Raw genomic sequence first — 20,530 nt, forward strand, 5'->3', positions numbered from 1 at the left:
TAACCTTTGTCTTAATATCTCAATCATTAGCCACATGAAACACATACAGGTTTCCCGTGTTTCCACACTTCACATACAGGATGTTGCTTGGTCACTCTTCCTTTGCGAAAGCAGCAGGATGCTTTGAGGGATGAATGACAGGGATCTCTTCCTGGAGAAATTAGGGAGGGCAAAGTCATTGATCTTGCAGGTCACAAAAGGCAGGGTAGTGAAAGACAAAACCAACATCAGCTCCAGACAGCTTCAAAAACGCTTCTGCACTCTGCCTCCAAGAGTGACTGACCACACTGGCACTGCTGAAAGGAACACTTGATAAATGGCAGGTGAAGACTTGGCATATTTCATGTATTGATTTCTCATAAAAACCAAAACATGTCCTATATGCCTTTGAACAGTTTATCCTAATCAAATTTCCGTTTCCATATTATATTAACACATCATATTAAAGCCCTCAAGACATCACACTGAGAGCCATGATTTATTTACAAGTATTCTCATGGAAATGTGACAAAATGTTCATGCTGTTCTGGTGAGCAAAATTTTGCACAATCATCTCTGCATATTTCTGATACCAATGACGTTCCAGGACTGCTGAGTGCTTTAAACATGACTAAGGATCTGGTAAAATCTTGATAGTACCTGTTAGACTACTTGGAGCAATAGTCAGCTTCACCAACCATGCATAAGAGGGTACTGATTCCACAAGTTTGCGGGACTAGGTATTACCATTCCTTGTGATGCGTAAATTAGAAATGTGTGCATTATCATCAGATGATTTAAACACTGATTTCCTTGAGGAACTAGGAAGTAAGTCGTGTTTTATTACCCACTTGTATTTAGGCTCTGCGAGTCTGCACATGGCATTTGCCCTTCCGAATGAGATTGCTTATGTCCTGGCATTTTGATCAATAAGACCTTTATTAAAATACTTTTGTTTATACCAAGGTTGAAAATATTTTTCTAGTCTACATTTTATCTTTTCATTTATAAAAAATTTACCATAACATTTTTACCTTTTTTTCCTACTACATCTAATCCTCGTTTAACATTTATTTTAGGACTTTGGATGACTCCCCTACAATATAACTTACATAAATATTTATCCATATTTTGACACTTGTTGATTTTTTCTCAGTTTAACTCTTTAATCTTTTGGGATTCAGGGAAGGGGAGTAGCATAAAATAACTTAAAATTTTAATTTTTAAATGAATTCAAAACTTTGGCATGAGTGACTCCTTGAGAAATTGAAATGCCACAATTTTGGCACTTTATTATACCACCAGATATCTATGCATATTTCATCTTACTGATGCATCAGTAATTCTAAAGCTGATAACCCCTTAATTGAACCTACTAATTACTCTGATTTGTGTATTGCTCAGACACATCCATCCTTGTTCTTATTTATAATTACACGTCTATTTTTTTTCATTTTTTTAATATTAAAAAAATATGAGGTTCCCACATACCCCCCACCCCCTCACCCCACTCCTCCCCCCACTGCAACAACCTCCCCCATCATCATGAGACATTCATTGCATTTGGTGAATACATCTCCGAGCATCGTTGCACCTCATGGTCAATGGTCCACATCATAGCCCACACTCTCCCACGTTCCATCCAGTGGGCCATGTCTATTTTTAATGTGTTTCCATTCCTTATGATTGTTTTGGATTTGTTTGATGCAAAGAGAAAGTATCTAGTGTAACCTGGTTGACTATCTGTTACACACGTATTTACAGAAACTAGATACTTATTACCTAGTGTAACAGAAATACGTTGTCTTTTATAAATGGTATTTGAGGGTAAAAGCTTAGTTATGAGAACCTAAACAGTCCAACTCAAGGTACCATAAGAGGTATTTTCTCAACCTAAGCCTGTTGCCATACATTGACACAAAACATCAGACAGTTTCTGCAATGTTCAGCCTTCCTCTTTCCTCTTGAAGACTCAGTGGGGAGAAGCTGATTTGGCCCAATGGATAGGGCGTCCACCTACCACATGGGGGTCCGCGGTTCAAACCCAGGGCCTGCTAACCTGTGTGATGAGCTGGCCCACGCGCAGTGCTGATGTGCACAAGAAATGCCATGCCACGTAGGGGTGTTCCCAGCGTAGAAGAGCCCCACGTGCAAGGAGTGCACCCTGTAAGTAGAGCCACCCAGGGTGAAAAAAACTGCAGCCTGCCCAGGAGAGCTGACCAGCAAGATGACACAACAAAACGAGGCACAGACTCTGGGTGCTGCTGACAAGAATACAAGCAGATACAGAAGAACACACAGTGAATGGACACAGAGAGCGGACACTGCGGGGGAAGGCTGGGAAGGGTAGAGAAATAAAAAATAAATCTTTAAATGGCTCATCTCTCATCTCCCTTCCTGGGGCCACGGGATCCACAAGAATAGAGCTCCCTTCCTCATTTTCTGTGTATCTGCTTCAGTTCATCTACTTCTGTACTCTTGATTGAGGGACCACTTTTGTAGCCCACCAAGGGGGTGGGGAGTCAACCCTGGACACCCTAATGATGTGGATGAATTAAAGCCCTAATCTTGATTTAGTCAAGAAAACACAGTAAAGCCTCTAAATTCAAATCAATCAAAGGATATCATGCCCATAGAAACAGAATAGTTCACAAACATTGGTAATATCTCTTTTTGGAATTCACAAATCCTATCAAACTGCCACACCTAGTTTCTTCATATCCAGCAAAGGGTGCAACCTCCATATATTCGATGCTTTTATGTTTACCAGCAAAATATTTTAAATACCTTTCATATACTTCCCGGACATTTCATGAACATTAAGCCTACATATACATTTTCCTTGTGTGGCAGCAATACTTTCCCCAATGATATATTCACATGAATGTAAATTCACACATATATTATTTAGCAGCAAATGTGGCAACTGAAATCCTTCATTAGCAGCAGTTGGTTTGATGTCTTCCTTTGGTTTCATAAGTAAACAATGCTAACATCTGCAGTGAAAATAAAGACGATCTAATGGAGCGCTACGCTTTCTGCCGGGGACTCCATGGTTAAAACCACATTGCACCGGCTTGTTCTGCTCTTTCCTTTTTCTCCTCGTCATAACTGGCATGCCTCTTATGGCTTGGTTCTTATATCTACCCAGCTCCCAAGCATCTTCGATGAGGATAAGGCTGAGCTGCCTCAAGTGTCCAAAATTAAAGACGGATTTTTACCAGAGGAAGGTGACTAAGAAAATCTGTGGCATTCTACCCAAGATTTCATTCATAAACAAGGAAAGAACAGTTACCTGGAGGGAGCGGAAAAAGAACAAAACTCAATTCTGTTTCACATTGGTAAGTCTGAAACGAATTCAGTGCATTCTTCAATGAATTGTTAAGTTCATAATGAGAAGAACTGGAGAACGCACCTGGCTGTCAGGGAGTCTGGCTGTTAATTTCAGCTCCAGCCACACTGTGGCAGAGTAACGCAGGCAAGTTATAAGACCAAGTTTCTTGATTTGATTATCAAATGAAGATGCTGTTATCACCCATATTGTGGGGCTGTGATGAGGGTTCAATTAAATGAGCCAATTCCAGGAAAGAACTACTATTGGAGAAACAATGTGCTCACCCAAAAAGAAAAAAGAAATCACATAAAAATGAGAAGAAATGGAGATGATGAGAGGATAAAAGAGGACCACTAAGGACAAAAGCCTGAGGCAATGGCCTGATTGGTACCACAGAGCTTGCCAGAAGACCCAAGGATCTGTGTGTGCCTGAGCACCAAAGGTGGTCCATGATGGGGGAAGATGTTGCTTAAAAGGGAACTAAAGTGAGCCCTGTAATGTGTGGTTTAGGGCTGTTCTTCACTGGTTGACTGTTCTTGACAGGAGGAGCCAGAAAAATGTGCTGTAACCAAAGCCCACTAGGTTCACACATATCCCCAGATTTCCTGATGGCCCAGTAGAACTGAGTAAGGGTTTCTTCACTTCCACTTTCCGAAATCTCATGCACCAGCTGGTTCATAAATGCAGTTCTGGCTGAGAAGGGTAGTCTAGGGGTAGCAATGGAAAGAAAACTAGAGAATAATCTAGGGACTGAATAACACAGTGAATCCAAGGTGGATGAGAATTGTGGTTATCAGTACAAATGAATGAAGGTCATGTGAACTAGAATAGATGCACATCACTACTGCAGGGTAGTGGAAATGTGGAAAGGCATGGGAAAAATGTAATTAACGTAACCTATAGATTACAGTTAACAGGAATACTTTAATATTCTTGCATCGATGTCAAAGATGTACTGTGTTAATGATAGGGGGGTACGGAAAAAATATGCCAAATGCCTTCTATGGACCATAGTTAGTGATGAAATTCTCATATTATTTAACAATCTGTAACAAATTTCCACACTAGTATGGTGTTTTGGTGAAGAGTAGGTATATGGGAATTCTACACATGTGTGAGATTGTTTTGTCAGTTCACAGCTTTTTAAAGAAATACATATACATATAAAAAATACCTCATTCACTGTCCTCTTCTCATGAACTTTAAACCAAAACTATAAAGAGAAAGGAAACTGTGAAACAGAAGGAAGACTGTAATACATAGTTTACAACCTTACTCACGTTGAAAACACATTTCAGTAAAACCATCTGTACCCTAGCTTTCACCTTCATTCCACAATGCATTGAGTCCAATTTCCTACCAAGATCAAGGTCAATGAGAAAAGATCGAAATACGAACATAAATCAGAAGAGACTATTTTCTTTCAATGTCTTTGCACAATTACTGCTTTCCTTGAGAAACATAGGGTGTGATATACATTAACAACAAACGTGGAAGATACACAGTTGGAGAAGTTCAGTATCTGTGACAGTTAGCCAAGAAAGAAACTTCAACAACAGGAAAGTTTCACATCAAAATCATCACTATACAACGAACATAATAGAAAGAGGGATTCAAACACTGATTATAACACCACTGAATCATATATCTGAATGTGGGGAAAAGGGAAAATTTTAGGTTGTATAAATGCTATGTGAATATTTTTAAAAAACCATAAAATCTTACAACACAAAGAGTGAATACTAATGTAAATTAAAATATAATTAACAGGATAATCACAAGGTTTAACCAATTCTAACAAAAGGATCATATTAATGCAAAGTGTTAATAATAGGAAAAGCTGCATGTGTAAGGGGAGTATATGGGAACGCTTATTTTCTGCATGTTTTTCTGAAAACCTACAACTTTAATTTTAAAAAATCCTTATATATTGAAAAAAGACGTTTTCATCTAAAACTAAATCAGATTGTATATAGATGATGATGGTGGAGGAACTTCACCCCTGGGTATAAAACATATTAAAATGGAAACATGACAAATGTTATATAGCTGTACAATTACATGAAGTCTTACATTACAAAATATATGTAGTACACATGAAAAAGCACATACAAAAGCAATTACTTTCAATGTTTATATTAACTAGAAATTAATGTATTTCTACACGTACCTAAATTAAGGATGAGGCACTTATAAAGGCAACACCATATTTATAACTATTTGGAGTTTTCATTTGCACAATAATGAAGAGTTACACATGAAGATTTTCCCACATTGTATACATTCAAAATGTTTATCTCCACTGTGTTTTCTGGCATGCACAAGGTTCTAAGAGTGAATGAAAGCTTTCCCACTTTGCCTCTATTCATAGGGTTTCTCCTCAGTGAGTTCTCACATGCTGTTGAAGGGATGCAGCATACCTGAACGGCTTCCCGCATTGCTTACATTCATAGGGCTTCTCTCCAGTGTGCAGTCTCATATGTCCGGGAAGGGAGGACCACCAACTGAAGGCCTTCCCGCACTGCTTACACTCATAGGGCTTCTCTCCAGTGTGTGTTCTCACATGTCCCCGAAGGGATGAGGAACAACTGTAAGCTTTCCCACATTCCTTACATTCATACGGTTTTAGTCCACTGTGTATTATCATATGTCTTCGAAAGTACTTGAGACATCCAAATGCTTTGCCACACTGCTTACATTCATAAGGTTTCTCTCCTGTATGCATTCTCCGGTGCTTCCGAAAGGATGAGGGATACCTGAAGACTTTCCCACACTGCCTACATTCATAGGGGTTATCTTCAGCGTGTGTTTTCATATGCTGTCGAAGGGAGTAGGAACAACTTAAGGCTTTCCCACAATGTTGACATGCATAGGGTTTCTCTCCAGTATGACTTCTCACATGTCGTGCAAGGTGTGAGTAATAAAGGAAGGCTTTCTCACATACTTCACATATATGGATTTTCTTTCCTTTGTGACCTCTCACATGCACCTTAAAGGATAAGGGGCAAATGAAAGCTTTTCCACATTTCTGACATTCAAAAGGATTTTTACTACTAAGAGTTTTCACATGTGTCTTAGATATTCTCCCACAGTCCTGGCATTTATAGTCTTTCTCTGCAAAATGACTTTTTACATGAGTGCTCGGACAGGAGGGACAACCAGAAGCTCGTCGACGTTCCTCACATTGATATGGTTTGTGTCCAGTGTGAGATCTTTGCTTATTCTTAAGGAAAGAATGATTTTCAAAGGCTTTTCCACATTTCCTGCATTCACAGGGTTCAACTTCTGTAGGACAACTCTTAGGCACAGTAAGATTTGCAATCTGGCTCAAGGATTCTCCACATTGATTACCTTCTTTACTTTTGTAAAGGCTCTCCACCAAATAACTTCTGTTCAAAACAGGATAGCACACTATTAAGGGTCAATGATTACAAGTTATATACTTATTAACAATTTATTGTCATAAATTACTACCGTGTCTGTGTATTTGTTATTTTCAGGGAGTACATACATTTTCTGCACTGTCTACGTTGTTACAAAGTGGACCAAACTTAAAGCTCACACTGAGGGATCAAATATAGCATTACTTTCCCAGTGTTCTTATTACATACAGGGTTTTATGAGACTTGTTGGAAACAATTTAGCTGTTGGAAGATATCTTCACTGTATTTAGGAAAATATTATCCTCTGAAAATTCTCCAAATATATAATTGTTTAGGCTTATACTTTTTCTTGAATTTCAAGATGGTCTTATACTCTACTGAGATATTCATTTCTCCCACATGAGTGCCACTTACCTCAAAGGTGTCTCCAGGATCTGGTGAGATTCAAGGTTATAAAATTTCCAGTTCTCACCAAAAATGGAGGACCAGGAATCATTTCTTATGAATCTTACTATTTTCTCTTCATTGGATACTTTACTCCCCAAAATATCCTGCTGAGGACCTGATCCACTGGTTTTAACTTGAGTGCAACAATCTGCAACAATTGGTAACACAAGTCAATTTCAAGAAAGAAAGAGAGGGAGGGCGGGAGAGAGGGAGGGCGGGAGGGAGGGAAGAAGGAAGGGAGGAAGGAGAATATAAGTGGATTTCTTTCCATACACTGAACCAAAAATGTAAACAGACTTTTATAAGGAAGAATGAACATGTGGCAATTTGGGACTTCCGCAATAATAGAGAAATGGGTCAAAATGGCAGCCCATTAATAACTAAGAACTACTTCCTAAAATGATGGGGATTGTATTTCTTGTCTTTTTTTTTTTTTTGAAGGAGTTGCCTGCCAGGAATTGAAACCAGGACCTTGCACATGGAAAGAGGCACTCAACGACTGAGTTACATCCACTCCCCAATGAAAGTTGGTTTTTCTGTTCATTTGTTTTCAGGATGTACCAGGGATCGAACCTGGGATCTAATACATGGGAAGCAGGTGATCAACCACTTAAGCTATAACCACTCGCTGAGATGGTTTCTGATATAAATAGAATACAGTAACAAAAGCAAAGTAGGAACAAATGGACAACATGCACATGCCCAACTGCTACTTCCATAAGAAGAAATACAGATGGTATTTCCACAAACATAAAGTGAAAGGATGGATGCAAAGTCAAAAACCTGAAGTAAATGACACACTTGACCCTTCCCAAACAACCAGCTATTTTTCTAATTGCTATTTCTCTTTATAATTCCTACATTCAAAAACTGTGCCTCCCAAGGTTCACTGCTGCCTTGGATGTGTCCTCCCACCCTGGTCCCCAGCTCCTTTTTGGAGCTCAGTGGGTGTGTGCAGCCACCACCCTGCTTGTGGAGAAAAGCACGATGAGGATGGTGGTACAGTGCGACCCACACTTCCATGACATGGACTAATACTTTCGTCTTTAGGGCCGCTGATGATGGGTATTTAACTGCAGCAACATTACTGTGTCAAGTGTGTGTTTTGTTTTTTTTCTTTAGATTTTTTTTTTTTATCTCTCCCCTTTTCCACCCCAGTTGTCTGCTCTCTGTGTACATTCGCCGTGTGTTGTATTCGCTTTGTATTCTTGTCAGCGGCACCCAGAATCTGTGTCTCTTTTTGTTGCGACATCTTGCTGTGTCAGCTCTCCGTTTGTGTGGTGCCATTCCTGGGCAGTCTGCACTTTTTTCCCGCTGGGTGGCTCTCCTTACAGGGCGCACGCCTTGCACATGGGGCAACCCAGTGCCGGAACAACCCTGCGTGGCATGGCACTCCTTGTGCAAATCAGCACTGTGCGTGGGCCAGCTCATCACACGGGTCAGAAGGCCCTGGGTTTGAACCTTGAACCTCCCATGTGGTAGGCAGACGCCCTAACTGTCGGGCCAGATCCGCTTCCCTCTAGTGTGTTTTATTCATAGTGTAACACTTACAGGAGTGAGAACCACAGAGCATCAGCTCTCAATGTGAGACCATTACGCCCACATTTATAAAACTTAGGGAGCCTCAAGGCTTTTAAACAGAAATATAAAGTCAGTTGAATAAATAATAGTTTATTTTCATGAAAATGCTAATTGACTCCAGGTTTATTTAGGGCTCGGACAGTATCTTCCAACATATTCCTTCTCTCTCAACCCAACTAAAACACAACTTATAAGATACATTTGTCCCCTAAAAGAATAACTGAAGGAAGGAAGCCATCCTTACCTACTGAGGCAAGGTTCCTGAAGGTTTCCAACATCACATCTCTGTAGAGGTTCCTCTGAGCACGATTCAGCAAAGCCCACTCTTCCGGGGTGAACTTCACAACCACTTCATCAAAAACCACTGAGTCCTAAAACATCCCACATACTCTGTTTTAGCAATGCATCACCGCCCCCAGTGTGTGCAAAAGAATAGGAGAGCTGATAGCCAGGGAAATGGACTCAATTCATAGGAATCCTGAACCATGGGCCTTATGTTCTCTGGGGAGATAAAGATATGTAAGCATATAAAATACCACACCCATGCGCAGTGCTGATGCGTGCAAAGAGTGCCCTGCCACGCAGGGGTGTCCCCCGCGTAGGGGAGCCCCACGCACAAGGAGTGCGCCCTGTAAGGAGAGCCGCCCAGCGCAAAAGAAAGTGCAGCCTGCCCAGGAATGGCGCCGCCCACACTTCCCGTGCCGCTGACGACAACAGAAGCGGACAAAGAAACAAGACGAAGCAAACAGACACAGAAAACAGACAACCGGGGGGGGGGGGGATTAAATAAATAAATCAATCTTTAAAAAAAAATAAAATAAAATACCACATACTAGACTTTAGAAATATGAAGCAGAGACAATAACCACTGATACATACCTACAGAATGAAAATTATTCTTACCAAGGGCAGATTCTGGGGCAGCGTAAACGCTGAGAAATAAAATCATCATTCAGGTAACACTGGAAATTAATATTGGCTTGCTTCAAATAAAAATGCTCTCTTTTCAGCTCAAGATGTAGATTTTCCCTACTGCCTGATTCCAACAAGTCCCACCTTGAAGGGAATACAGTGAAGAAGCCTGGTCATTCCCCTCATACCCAGCACAAGCAGAGACTGAGTCTCGTACCAGAATAACGTGGATTCTCTGGGTAGAGAAGTAGGCCAGGCCCTTGGACTGGGCATCCAGCCAGCAGAGCCTTTCAAGTAAATAACTAAACCTGGAATTAGAGGAAAGTGCTGCCATGATGAAAGTCACTGAAGGATCCGATGGTACTAAAATCAACAAGGTGATTTTTAAGAGAGAAAAACAATACCAAATTAACATGCAGGGACATCAAACCCATAAAAGGGCATAGAATTATGATTTTAAAAATCAGAGACTATCTCACCAAAAATATATATCCGCCAAAATCTAAAGAAAACAATCCCAGCTACTCAGCTACAAAGAAGGGTTTGCAACTTCTAATGGAGTTAGACAGCTGAGAGAAAGAAGTCAACTCCGTAAGGCAAAAAGATAATATACTATCTCAAAGAAACTAAAAAAGAAGGGGTTAAAAAATGTCAAAGCAGACAAAATGAAACATAACCCTAGAAAGTCCATGATGGTTGAATGGATAACCTACTGTAGTAGTTTGGTATTATTACGAACCGTATGGAGTCAATTCTCCCCTTATTTTAACTATCTGTTCAATCCAAGCATAGTCAAAATAAATTTTTTAAAAAGTTATACTTGACTGCCTTATGCCAAATTTTGTACATTTCTTTTTTTAAAAAATTACTAAGTATGCATGTTAAATTTCCTAGTAGGACAAAAAAGGACACAAGAAATGGAAACAATACCACATTCTTGCCTAAAAACATCAAGAAACCAAGGAACAAAAAGAAAATCTTACTCAAATATAAGAGTCAAACAATGCAGAAAATTAAAACCACATAAATAGGGAAATGGATTTAGCTCAACTGATGGAGTGTCTGCCTGCCATACGGGTGGTCCAGGATTCAAATCCACGGCCTCCTGACCTATGCGGTGAGCTGGACCACACGGGAGAAGTGCACCCTGTAAGGAGAGCCATCCCACGCGAAAAAGCGCAGCCGGCCCAGGAGTGGCGCTGCATACACGGAGAGCTGACCCAGCAAGATGACGCAACAAAAAGAGAAACAGATTCCCATTGCCGTTGACAAGAGTGCAAGCGGACACGGAAGAACGTGCTGAGAATGGACACAGAGAGCAGACAGCTGGGGAAAGAGGAGAGAAATTAATTAAAAATACATATATATCTAAAAAAAATAAAATAAAAAATACATAAGGCTGTGGGCCTCACAAAATCCCTTACTGACCTACATAAACAAACCTTGCTAGTATTACACAACACCACACGGTCTTTTAAATGGTCTCCCTCCTGTCCAAAGCCTTAGCTGGTTCAACTCCCAGCACGTAGGATCCATTACTTAGTCCTGACCACTGGGCTTAAGAAGCAGAGGCCTCCCCATACCACATGCTTCCTGCAGCATGGCCCTTCCCAAGGGGCCCCACTAGGCCATTATCATATCCCACCGCAGGACTTCCTCCTAAAACCACCTCTACTCTATGTACCCCGGGTGCCAACATTTCATGGGCACCCACCCCTAAGCCTCCTCCCATCTCTCTCAACACAAATATGCTACTTTCCTGCCAGCTACAAGCATTTTGATCAGGGAAATGGAGTCACAGGCACTGCCCTGGATACACACTCAACAAACTTGCAGCACTGATGTCAACCAGGAAAGGTGCACAGTGATAAAACTGTAAGAAAAGCAAGGAGGTCCTCTTATAATTCAGGATAATGCATCCATCTGAAGAGAGAAGAGGCCTTTGAAAATCCTTTCAAGTAGGGTGACTGGTGAGGATACTCCTCAGTCTGGGTGGCATTTCAAGAATGTTCTTTTTCTAAGATTTCAGTTGACTGTGCAATCGTTTTATGCACTATGTAAATTTTTACAATAAAATGCTATGGATCATCTAATTTTATGACAATATCATATTAAAGGATAATTAGGTCAAATCAATCAAACACCTGAAGAAGAAACACTTTATACTGTTTGAACATCCATCTATATCCAAAACTCTTCTATTTAGGGATAGTTGGGAGCCTGTCGATGTGGACTGAATTGTGTCCCCCAGTACTTGGTCTTGGTCCTCGTCATGGTGGCTGTGGCCCCATTATAAACAAGATCTCTTCAAGATGTTAATTCTGTTAAGGTGTGACTCAAGTGGATCAGCTTTGGTTTTAATCCAGATTACTGGAGTGCTTTACAAGAAGAGTGAAAGTCAGACAAAGAAGGAAGTTATGGAGAGTCAGAAGCTGGAAGTCAACAGAACCCAGAAAAGAAAGACGACACTGCCACGGGCATTGTCATGGGATGGAAAAGCCAACAAACCCCAAGGTTCGCCTGCAACCAGCACCAGAACGCCACAGTCTTTGGGGAGAAAGTATCACCTTCCCTATGCCTCAGTTTTGGACTTCCCCTAGCCTCAAACCGTGAGCCAATCAATTCCTGTTGTTGAAGCGATCCCATTGGGTGGTATCTGTTTTAGTAGCTCACAAGCTAAAGCATGTGTATAGCCTGACAAAGGACATGCAGAAAAGGAACACTATTAGAAAATATACAAATGATGGAAACTGCAACCCTTTCTCAATAAAATTAGTTAAAAACTAGAATTAGCAATACCTTAACTCCTAGTCACGATTATACTAGAGAGCCCAACCGGAGCCACAAGAGGGGGAAAAATGAACAACAAGAGAAAAAAACTTGCCTTTATTTACAGATCTAATGAGTGTGTACGTAAGCTCCCAGAAAAAACATTAAGATAATCAAAGAATCTGATTTCTAATAATCTTCCAGAATGCACGCAATATAAAAACACATCTCCGTGCATTCTGAATTACTAAAAACCAGCCATTGAAAAGTAAATTTTTAGAAGAAAAATAGTAAAATGAATAGCTATTACAATTAGTTTTTTTAAGTCCTAAAATATGTCTAATGAAGGAGATACAATGACTGTAGTGGAAAATTTGTAATTGTAATGTAATGTTCTTGAGTAATATCAAAGTAAAATGAATGGAAAATTGCAGATGTTCTTAGGAAGGAAACCCAATGTCACCATGATGTTATGTCTTCCAAATAGAATTAATTTAATAAAATTCTAGTAAATCAACAACTAGGTTTGTTTTTCTTCTTTGGTTGGCTTGGGATTGCTTGTTTGTTTTGTTTGAATGCAAGAAAAGTTGTTATCTGAACACTGAAAGGGAAGACAAATGTGTAAGAACAGCAGAGATTTTCTATAGAAAAAGGTGGAGGGACTTTCCCTAAAACAGATAAAGAATTTAAAATCTATGGTAATTAGGACATTATGGTATTAGCAGAGGAAAAAGAACAGTTATTTCTGCATCAGGACAATCTGGTTTTGGTATGTTAACCTATGTGAGAGCTGGCACTGCTGGGCAGTGTAGGAGATGATGGACAGCTTAACATGGGCAATGACAAATAGTGATTTTCAGGAGAATAATCTTCTTCCTAGCAAATCCATGTACACTCATCAAGTCACTGTAGATTTAATTGTGAAAGATAAAAGTGGAACACTTTCAGAAGGTATAGACAAAAGTTTTTATGACTTCAGGATAGGGAGAGTTTTGTTAGGTAAGGAAAAATAAGAGTAAGCTACAAGGAGGAAGTTATAGGCAACTGTGTTTAAAAAAAAAAAAAATGACCCATCAGGGAAGGGGCCGTGGATCAAGCAAAGGAGCTCCCGTTTACCATATGGAGAACCCAGGTTCAACTTCCTGGTAAAAAAAGAAAAAAGGCGTCAAAGACGTGCACAGTGAGACGCAGGAGCCCACAAGGTGCAGAGAGGCGCAGGCATCCTGTGTGGCGAAACGACACACCAAAGACGATGACACAACCAGATGGGGGAAAAATCCATCAAACGGTAGAATAAAGAAAATCTTTTTCATAAATGTAGAAGAATTAGAGTCCAGGGTATGTAGAGAAAACACAAGAAATCAGTAAGCACAAATGAAATAAAGGTGAGAAAATGACTTTATTCTAAAGAAGATGAAATACCTCATTTGAGAAATGCTCAACCTCAAAGGGAATCAGTAAAATTCAGTATATAATCTCAAGGAGATCTTCTTTCACACAGGAGATAAGCAAAAATTTAAAAGATGGATCATTCCAAGTGCTAACAATCACATGGAATATATAAACCCAGGTATTTCAATGGCGGCAGAGACAAATCATACACCCCATCAGTATTTCCTTACTTAAGTTATCCATAATCTACAACCCACCAATTTTTCTCCTCTGGTATAAAATTTATGATTCATTTGCCTTTGGAGACAAAAACATTCACATCTGGAGGCAAAAACAAGCCATGACTGTAGCAAGCATGTTAACAAGAACAAAACCTGAAGCAACCCAAACCCCGTAAGTACTGGATGAGTAAACTGGTGACCCGCAGGCTCAGACATCAGCAGGTGTGAAACAGACTGAGGCAAAGAAACCACAGCAAAACCTTTTGCTGTAAGGTTAAGGGTAATTTTCATTTATGAACATTCAAAAGAGGCAAAATGAAACAAAACACTGTTTGGCTTCAAATAACAGATGGCAAAGCTATAAAGAACCACAGAAAGACTCAGGTAGCGGTCACCCTGGGAGTAGGAGGCAGATGAGATCAAGAACCAAAAGATACTACCAACTGCCCAAGTCCTATTTTTCCTTCCAGGTGGGGAGTCCCCGGGTGTTTATATCACAAACTTCACATTAAAAAAGCAAGTACTTTATTTCAGGGATTTTCTTAGCTCCCTCAGATCTTATCCCTCAACCCACTCAGATTTTCAACCAAGAAAATAAAACTCTTACACACTCAAATAACAGAATACAATTCCTAAATGTGTGGGCAAACTGGAGATACATGGCAAGAGCCTATAAAGGAAACAAAAGGGAAGAAAAGTAAACATTTGAACCAGCTCAGACAAGCAGCCCGCTTCAGCCACAGTTCGCAAGGAAACCCCAGCCAGCTTAATCACATCTCCAACTTGGAGCTGGACTCTCACCGCTGAGATGGAGCCCCACGGGCCTCCATCCTAGGTGAGAAGGGAACCCAGACCAGCTGCGGGACTTACCTGTGGGATGTTCCAACATACACCCCTTCTCCCCTCCCTACAGGTTAGAAACACTCCCTCCTCCAGGGTCTCAATTCCCACCACTGATCAAACTCAACCTAAAAGTAGGTTGAAGCCGCTGACCTAAATAAACCTCAAATTCATAAACCCTCTCAACAGCACACAAACCCAAGGACGTCTTCCTCAAAGTCCGATCTCCACTGACTTTCTCAGGTGGCCCGAATTACACTCTGCAGCAATTCTCTGCATGCCCAAACCAAACCGAAGGGCAACAACCCCAAGGCAACCAAACGACACCTTCACAAAGGAAACAAGCCCTCCCCAAGCACATCTGCAGGACGGTCTCCCCCTCCCAATGTCTGTGGCTGCTCTCAGCATGGACAGCGCCTTCTCTGACTATTCTGGGTGGTCGGAGGCCACCTGCAGGGGAAGGTGCCCCAGGACTTAAAAGCATCTTCATTTACTTTCCTTTGAGACTTAATTTTGGACTCAGCTTGCAGTCACTGACTTCAGGCCTCAGCTCCCAATACCAGGTGACTCACTGCTTCACGCCACCACTGATCATTTAAATGAGACAAACACCCTCCATCCCACTGCCGAAATAAGTATACCGCAGAATCACTTCTTTCACGCTATGCTCCACGATAAACACAGGAAGGAAACTCTTGGGCATATTGCTTTAAGTAACTGGAAAATTCTTTCCCTTTCAGGTACCAGTGTCAATTAATAATTATCCTTGCGATAACAAACTGCAAATCAAGTCATCAGAATTGAACTTCTTAGTCTTACAGGTGACATTTTACAGAATTTACATTCAACTCTGATGCCCAGATAGTAACAGCAAATGCAACAGAATCATTTACCACCCAAACTGCACCCCGCAGAGAGTAATGTTACAAAGAAAGCTGCATCTGGAAGGAACAAAAGCTCACCCGACTGTGGAAGAGAAAAGAATTTTAGGAACATCTTGCAAGAACAGGCACTCGACCTGAATAAAAAGGACGGTGCACTAGGCAGCAAGGAACACTGACATTTATACCCCAAACCTGACACGCAGGTCCCTCCCCTGCTCCCCATTGACTGGGTCCTTCAGGGCTGACAGCCTATCTGAATGTCTGAGTTCACAGTTCCCAATCTGCGTCCCCTCTCGGTGCTCTCTACAACCCAGCAGGCTGGGCTCCACTTTCTCCTCTGTCCCACTTTTCAAATTTGGCACCACTTTCACTATCTGTCCCACCCAGCACTCACCACCGGCCTTTCTGGCTTTGGCCCTGCCCTCACTTCTCACCACTGGTCCCCTGGTTTTGCCCCCGCTTTTCAAATTCCTGGCACACGAAAGCCGCTAGCACCCCTACCCTCCATCCTCCAACAGCAGAGTGGGCACGGGCTTCCCTTTGTGAAAAATAAACTTAAACCTTTCCTACAGTCACCACTGTTTTGAAGACTCTTTTGGATTCCTGTCTTCCTCTACCTCTTTTTTTTTTTTCAAGATTTATTTTTTCTCTCCCCTTCCCCTCCCCCCTTGTCTGCTCTCTGTGTCAATTTGTTGTGTGTTCTGTGTCCGCTTGTATTCTTGTCAGTGGCGCCGGGAATCTGTGTCTCTTTGTCGAATCAGCTCTCCGTGTGTGCAGCGCCATTCCCAGGCGGGCTGCGCTTTTTTCGCTGAGAAGGCTCTCCTTACCGCGTGCACTCTTTGTGCGTGGCTCTCCACTACGCGGGGGACACCCGTGTGTGGCACAGCACTCCTTGCATGCATCAGCACTCTGCGTGGGCCAGCTCCACATGGGTCAGGAGGCCTGGGTTTGAAGCCTGGACCTACCACGTGGTAGGCAGATGTTCTATCCACTGAGTCAAATACGCTTCCCCATCTACCTCTCTGGACGGTGTGGAACCAGGTGTCTTTTCTCCACCACCCTCCCGGAAGAGAGAACATTCCTGAGCCTCGCCCCAGCGCCATTCTCAGGCTGAGCCCCAGGAGAACAGGGGTCAGCACCAAGACAGACAGGAGGACACACCATGAGGAAAAAAAGACGAAAAAGCATCATTCTTGTATATTCCCTGAGACCTAAGACCCAAAGAAGAGAGGAAAAGCCGTCCTGCGCCGGAGCCCGGCGAGGCTGGCGGCGGCGGTCAGCCTGGCGTTCAGAGGTCACCGAGGCTGGTTTCTTGACCCTGCCTGAGCCGGGCTTCTCTCCTCCCGCGGGCCGCTGCCCTTGGCCTCGCCGCCAGCCTCAGCAAACCCCACCAAGCGGAACCTGCCCCTCGTCAGCCAGCGCCTCAGGGACCCCGCGGGCCACAGCGAGACCCGGCTCCTCCCAGGGCCACCGTGCGGCCCCCTCGCCTCGAGTTTCTGCCTCCCTCGCCCCATCGAGAAAACCCGCTTTCGGGGGGCTATTGCCACCCCTGGGGAGTTCTGAGGCTCTGTAACCCTATCTAGGGCCTCTCCCACCTCAGCCCCGCTTCGCGTCCACGAACCAGGCTCAGGCCCGGCCCCTGCCCCGGCGTCCGCCCCTCCCCCGGCGTCCGCCGAGGCGCTGAGCCCGAGCCTCAGGCCGGAGACGCGGAGACGACCGCGGGGGAGGCCCGGGCCCCGCCGCACGGCCGCCGCCAGCCGCCCCCGCCCGGGGCCCGGGGCCCGCCCCGCGCACTCACCATCGCCGACCTCCCGGGATCCCTGCGGCGCCCTCCCGGCAGCCCCCGCGGAGTCCTCCCGGCAGCCCCCGCGGAGTCCTCCCGGCAGCCCCCGCGGTGTCCTCCCCGCAGGCCCCGCGGCACGCGCAAGCAAGAGCTCAGCAGGGGCGTGGCAGGCGCGAGCGCGCTGCGGCCAGGGGCGGGGAAACGTCCATGCGGCCCGCCGTCGCCCCGCCCCCGCAGCCCCTGATTGGACATCGCTCCCCGCTCCCGCGCTTGAGTGACAGCGGGGCAGGGCGGCCCCGCCCACCGCGGTCCCCACGCGGAGGCGGAGGTCTGGCCCCGCAGTGCGGGTCTCCCCGCTGCCTCCCGCCCCCACTCCCGCGGGCTGCCCGCGCTGGCGCGGCCGGGGAGGCTGAGCCCACGGCCCTGGTGGTTGACGACACTTCTCGGGGGCCCAGGCTACAGGGAAGGGCGTTTACGGTACAGGAGGTGTGGAGAGTGTCTCCAGCGAATTTTGAAATGCAGAAAACCCTATGACATGCCTAAGGCAACTGAATCCCTATTTTCACTGATATAAGAAAAAAACATGAAAAGCCTGCATAAATTTGCGTTGAACCTGAAAAAAAATCTTAGTACACTTAATAGATAGAGCCAAAACACCCGATGCAATTAACATGACAGCTCTTCAGAAAACACCCTGTAGTCAGACATCAAGTGAAAGCACAACTTCTCATTCGACTTGTCATTTTCTTAACAGAATTGAAAAAAATCACTTCTTACTGCTAGACCAAAGAATTTATACACGTTCATAAAAAAGTGTTGAGAATCAAATAGTAGAATGGTTTCTTACTCATTTGATTGATAAAATTAAAAATATGATAAAAATAAAAATAACTTTTGGTTATTTGTGAATTAATAACAGGTTTCAAAGAAAATCACCCTGTTACTTAAATTTCCCACAAGACTTGCTGCCAACATGTCCTCTAACACTTGTGGTCACTTGCCCAGGCATTTCCTCTCCCCCCAAGTCCATCATTTTTATTTCTTTCTTATACACCTGGCAGAAAAAGAAGCCATTTCCAAAACATTCTTTTTTTCTTCCCATTGTTATACAAAGGTAGCATGGTTTGCATGTTGCAATATATTTTCCTTTTTTGTTCAGCTAAAAAATAAATCCATAGCTTGTTTCATTAAAATAAATGGCATCTTAAACTTTTGGAAAGTTTCATAAATGATATAACTTTACATACCCAGTTCTCTCTAGCAAAACACTGGGCTTTCATCCAATCTTTTGCTACCAAATCTTGCTCAGTCAATAAAAGGTAAATTTCAATGGACCTAGTAAAAAAGATTTGAAAAACACTTCTCAACTAAGACTGAAATCAAAACTAGGGGAGTGGTCAGATAATATTGTACAATAAATATTTGAAAAATGCCTACTGTTCATGGTTAATTTTTAAATGTTTTGTGAAGCACACTGTAATCAGAAAACACAGCATAAACTATTCCATGTTTAGGTTAAATAATAAAATTGTATAAAATTCCATGGCCTGGGCACCTGCATTCACAAGCGGACCTTGAGCAAATGTTACTTTGCTGGTGAGGCCTCCCCTAACCTGTGATTATTCTTTTTTAAATTTTATTTTTCTTCATTTCTAAAGAAGTTTCAGATTACATAAAAGTTACATCAAAAATATAGGGGATGGAAGCGGACTTGGCCCAGTGGTTAGGGCATCCGTATAGAACATGGGAGGTCCGCAGTTCAAACCCCGGGCCTCCTTGACCCGTGTGCAGCTGGCCCATGCGCAGTGCTGATGCATGCAAGGAGTGCCCTGCCACGCAGGGGTGTCCCCGCGAAGGGGAGCCCCACACGCAAGGAGTGCGCCCCGTAAGGAGAGCTGCCCAGAGCGAAAGAAAGTGCAGCCTGCCCAAGAATGACACCACACACACGGAGAGCTGACACAACAAGATGATGCAACAAAAAAAAGAAACACAGATTCCTGTGCTGCTGACAACAACAGAAGCAAACAAAGAAGACGACACAGCAAATAGACACAGAGAACAGACAACTGGGGCGGGGGGCTGGGAGAAATAAATAAATCTTAAAAAATATATATATATAGGGAATTCCCATATACCCCACCCCTTCCCCTCCCACACTTTCCCCCATTAACAACACCTTTCACTAGTGTGGTGTTTCTTACAATTGAAGAACATATATTGAAACATTGCTATTAACCATGGACTATAGTTTACATTACAGTTTGTACTTTTAAAGATTTTTTATTAAATTGTTTTTTCTAAAGATACATAGACCACAAAAAATGTTATGTTAAAAAATATAAGAGGTTCCCCCATACCCCACCCCTCACCCCCACACACACACTCCTCCCACATCAACAACCTCTTTCATCATCGTGGCACATTCATTGCATTTGGTGAATACGTTTTGGAGCCCTGCTGCACCGCATCGATTATGGTTTACATTGTAGTTTACACTCTCCCCCAGTCCATTCAGGGGTTATGGTAGAAGTGTAAACTATGTAAATGTTATTGCAGGGACAGATGCTGGACATTATATAGTTTACACTCTGCACCACATAATTTTATAGGCTTTGACAAAATATATGATGGCCTGTATCTGTCACTGCAATATCATTGAGAACAATTCCAATGTTTCCAAAACACCCCATTTTACACCTATTCTCCCCTCTCCCTTCCCTCAGAACCTCTCGTGGCCACTCTCTTTACATCAATGATACAAGTTCTTCCATTGCTAGAATAATAATGTCTATTTTAGTCCATCCCCCCCTTAGGTGTGTTCAATTCCTCAATTTTAAAGATATTGGGATGGTGATGCCCACACTGCATTCAACTGAGAGAGAGTTTATACCCCATGGGACAAATGGATGTAACAGTCTTGCTGGCAGTTGTAGTAGACACACTGCTTTATCAAAGAACTGTAGATGTAACGGTTTAATTCTGAACTCTCAGTTCTATTCCATTGG

At 42.8% G+C, this 20,530-nt stretch overlaps 1 protein-coding gene across 1 annotated transcript; it reads right to left on the reverse strand.

Moving 5' to 3' along the window:
- Nucleotides 1-465: 465 nt before the first annotated feature.
- On the reverse strand, nt 466-17,650 carry LOC101414147 (zinc finger protein 77-like). The gene is made up of 4 exons (XM_012528651.4): nt 17,541-17,650; nt 8,969-9,095; nt 7,111-7,291; nt 466-6,702 (listed from the first exon to the last, which is right to left on the reverse strand). The coding sequence occupies exons 1-4, from the start codon at nt 17,541-17,543 to the stop codon at nt 5,694-5,696; spliced, it is 1,320 nt and encodes a 439-aa protein (XP_012384105.2). The 5' UTR covers nt 17,544-17,650; the 3' UTR covers nt 466-5,693.
- Between the last annotated feature and the right edge of the window lie 2,880 nt (nt 17,651-20,530).

Source organism: Dasypus novemcinctus, chromosome 19, assembly GCF_030445035.2.
Source record: "Dasypus novemcinctus isolate mDasNov1 chromosome 19, mDasNov1.1.hap2, whole genome shotgun sequence".
NCBI lineage: Eukaryota > Metazoa > Chordata > Mammalia > Cingulata > Dasypodidae > Dasypus > Dasypus novemcinctus.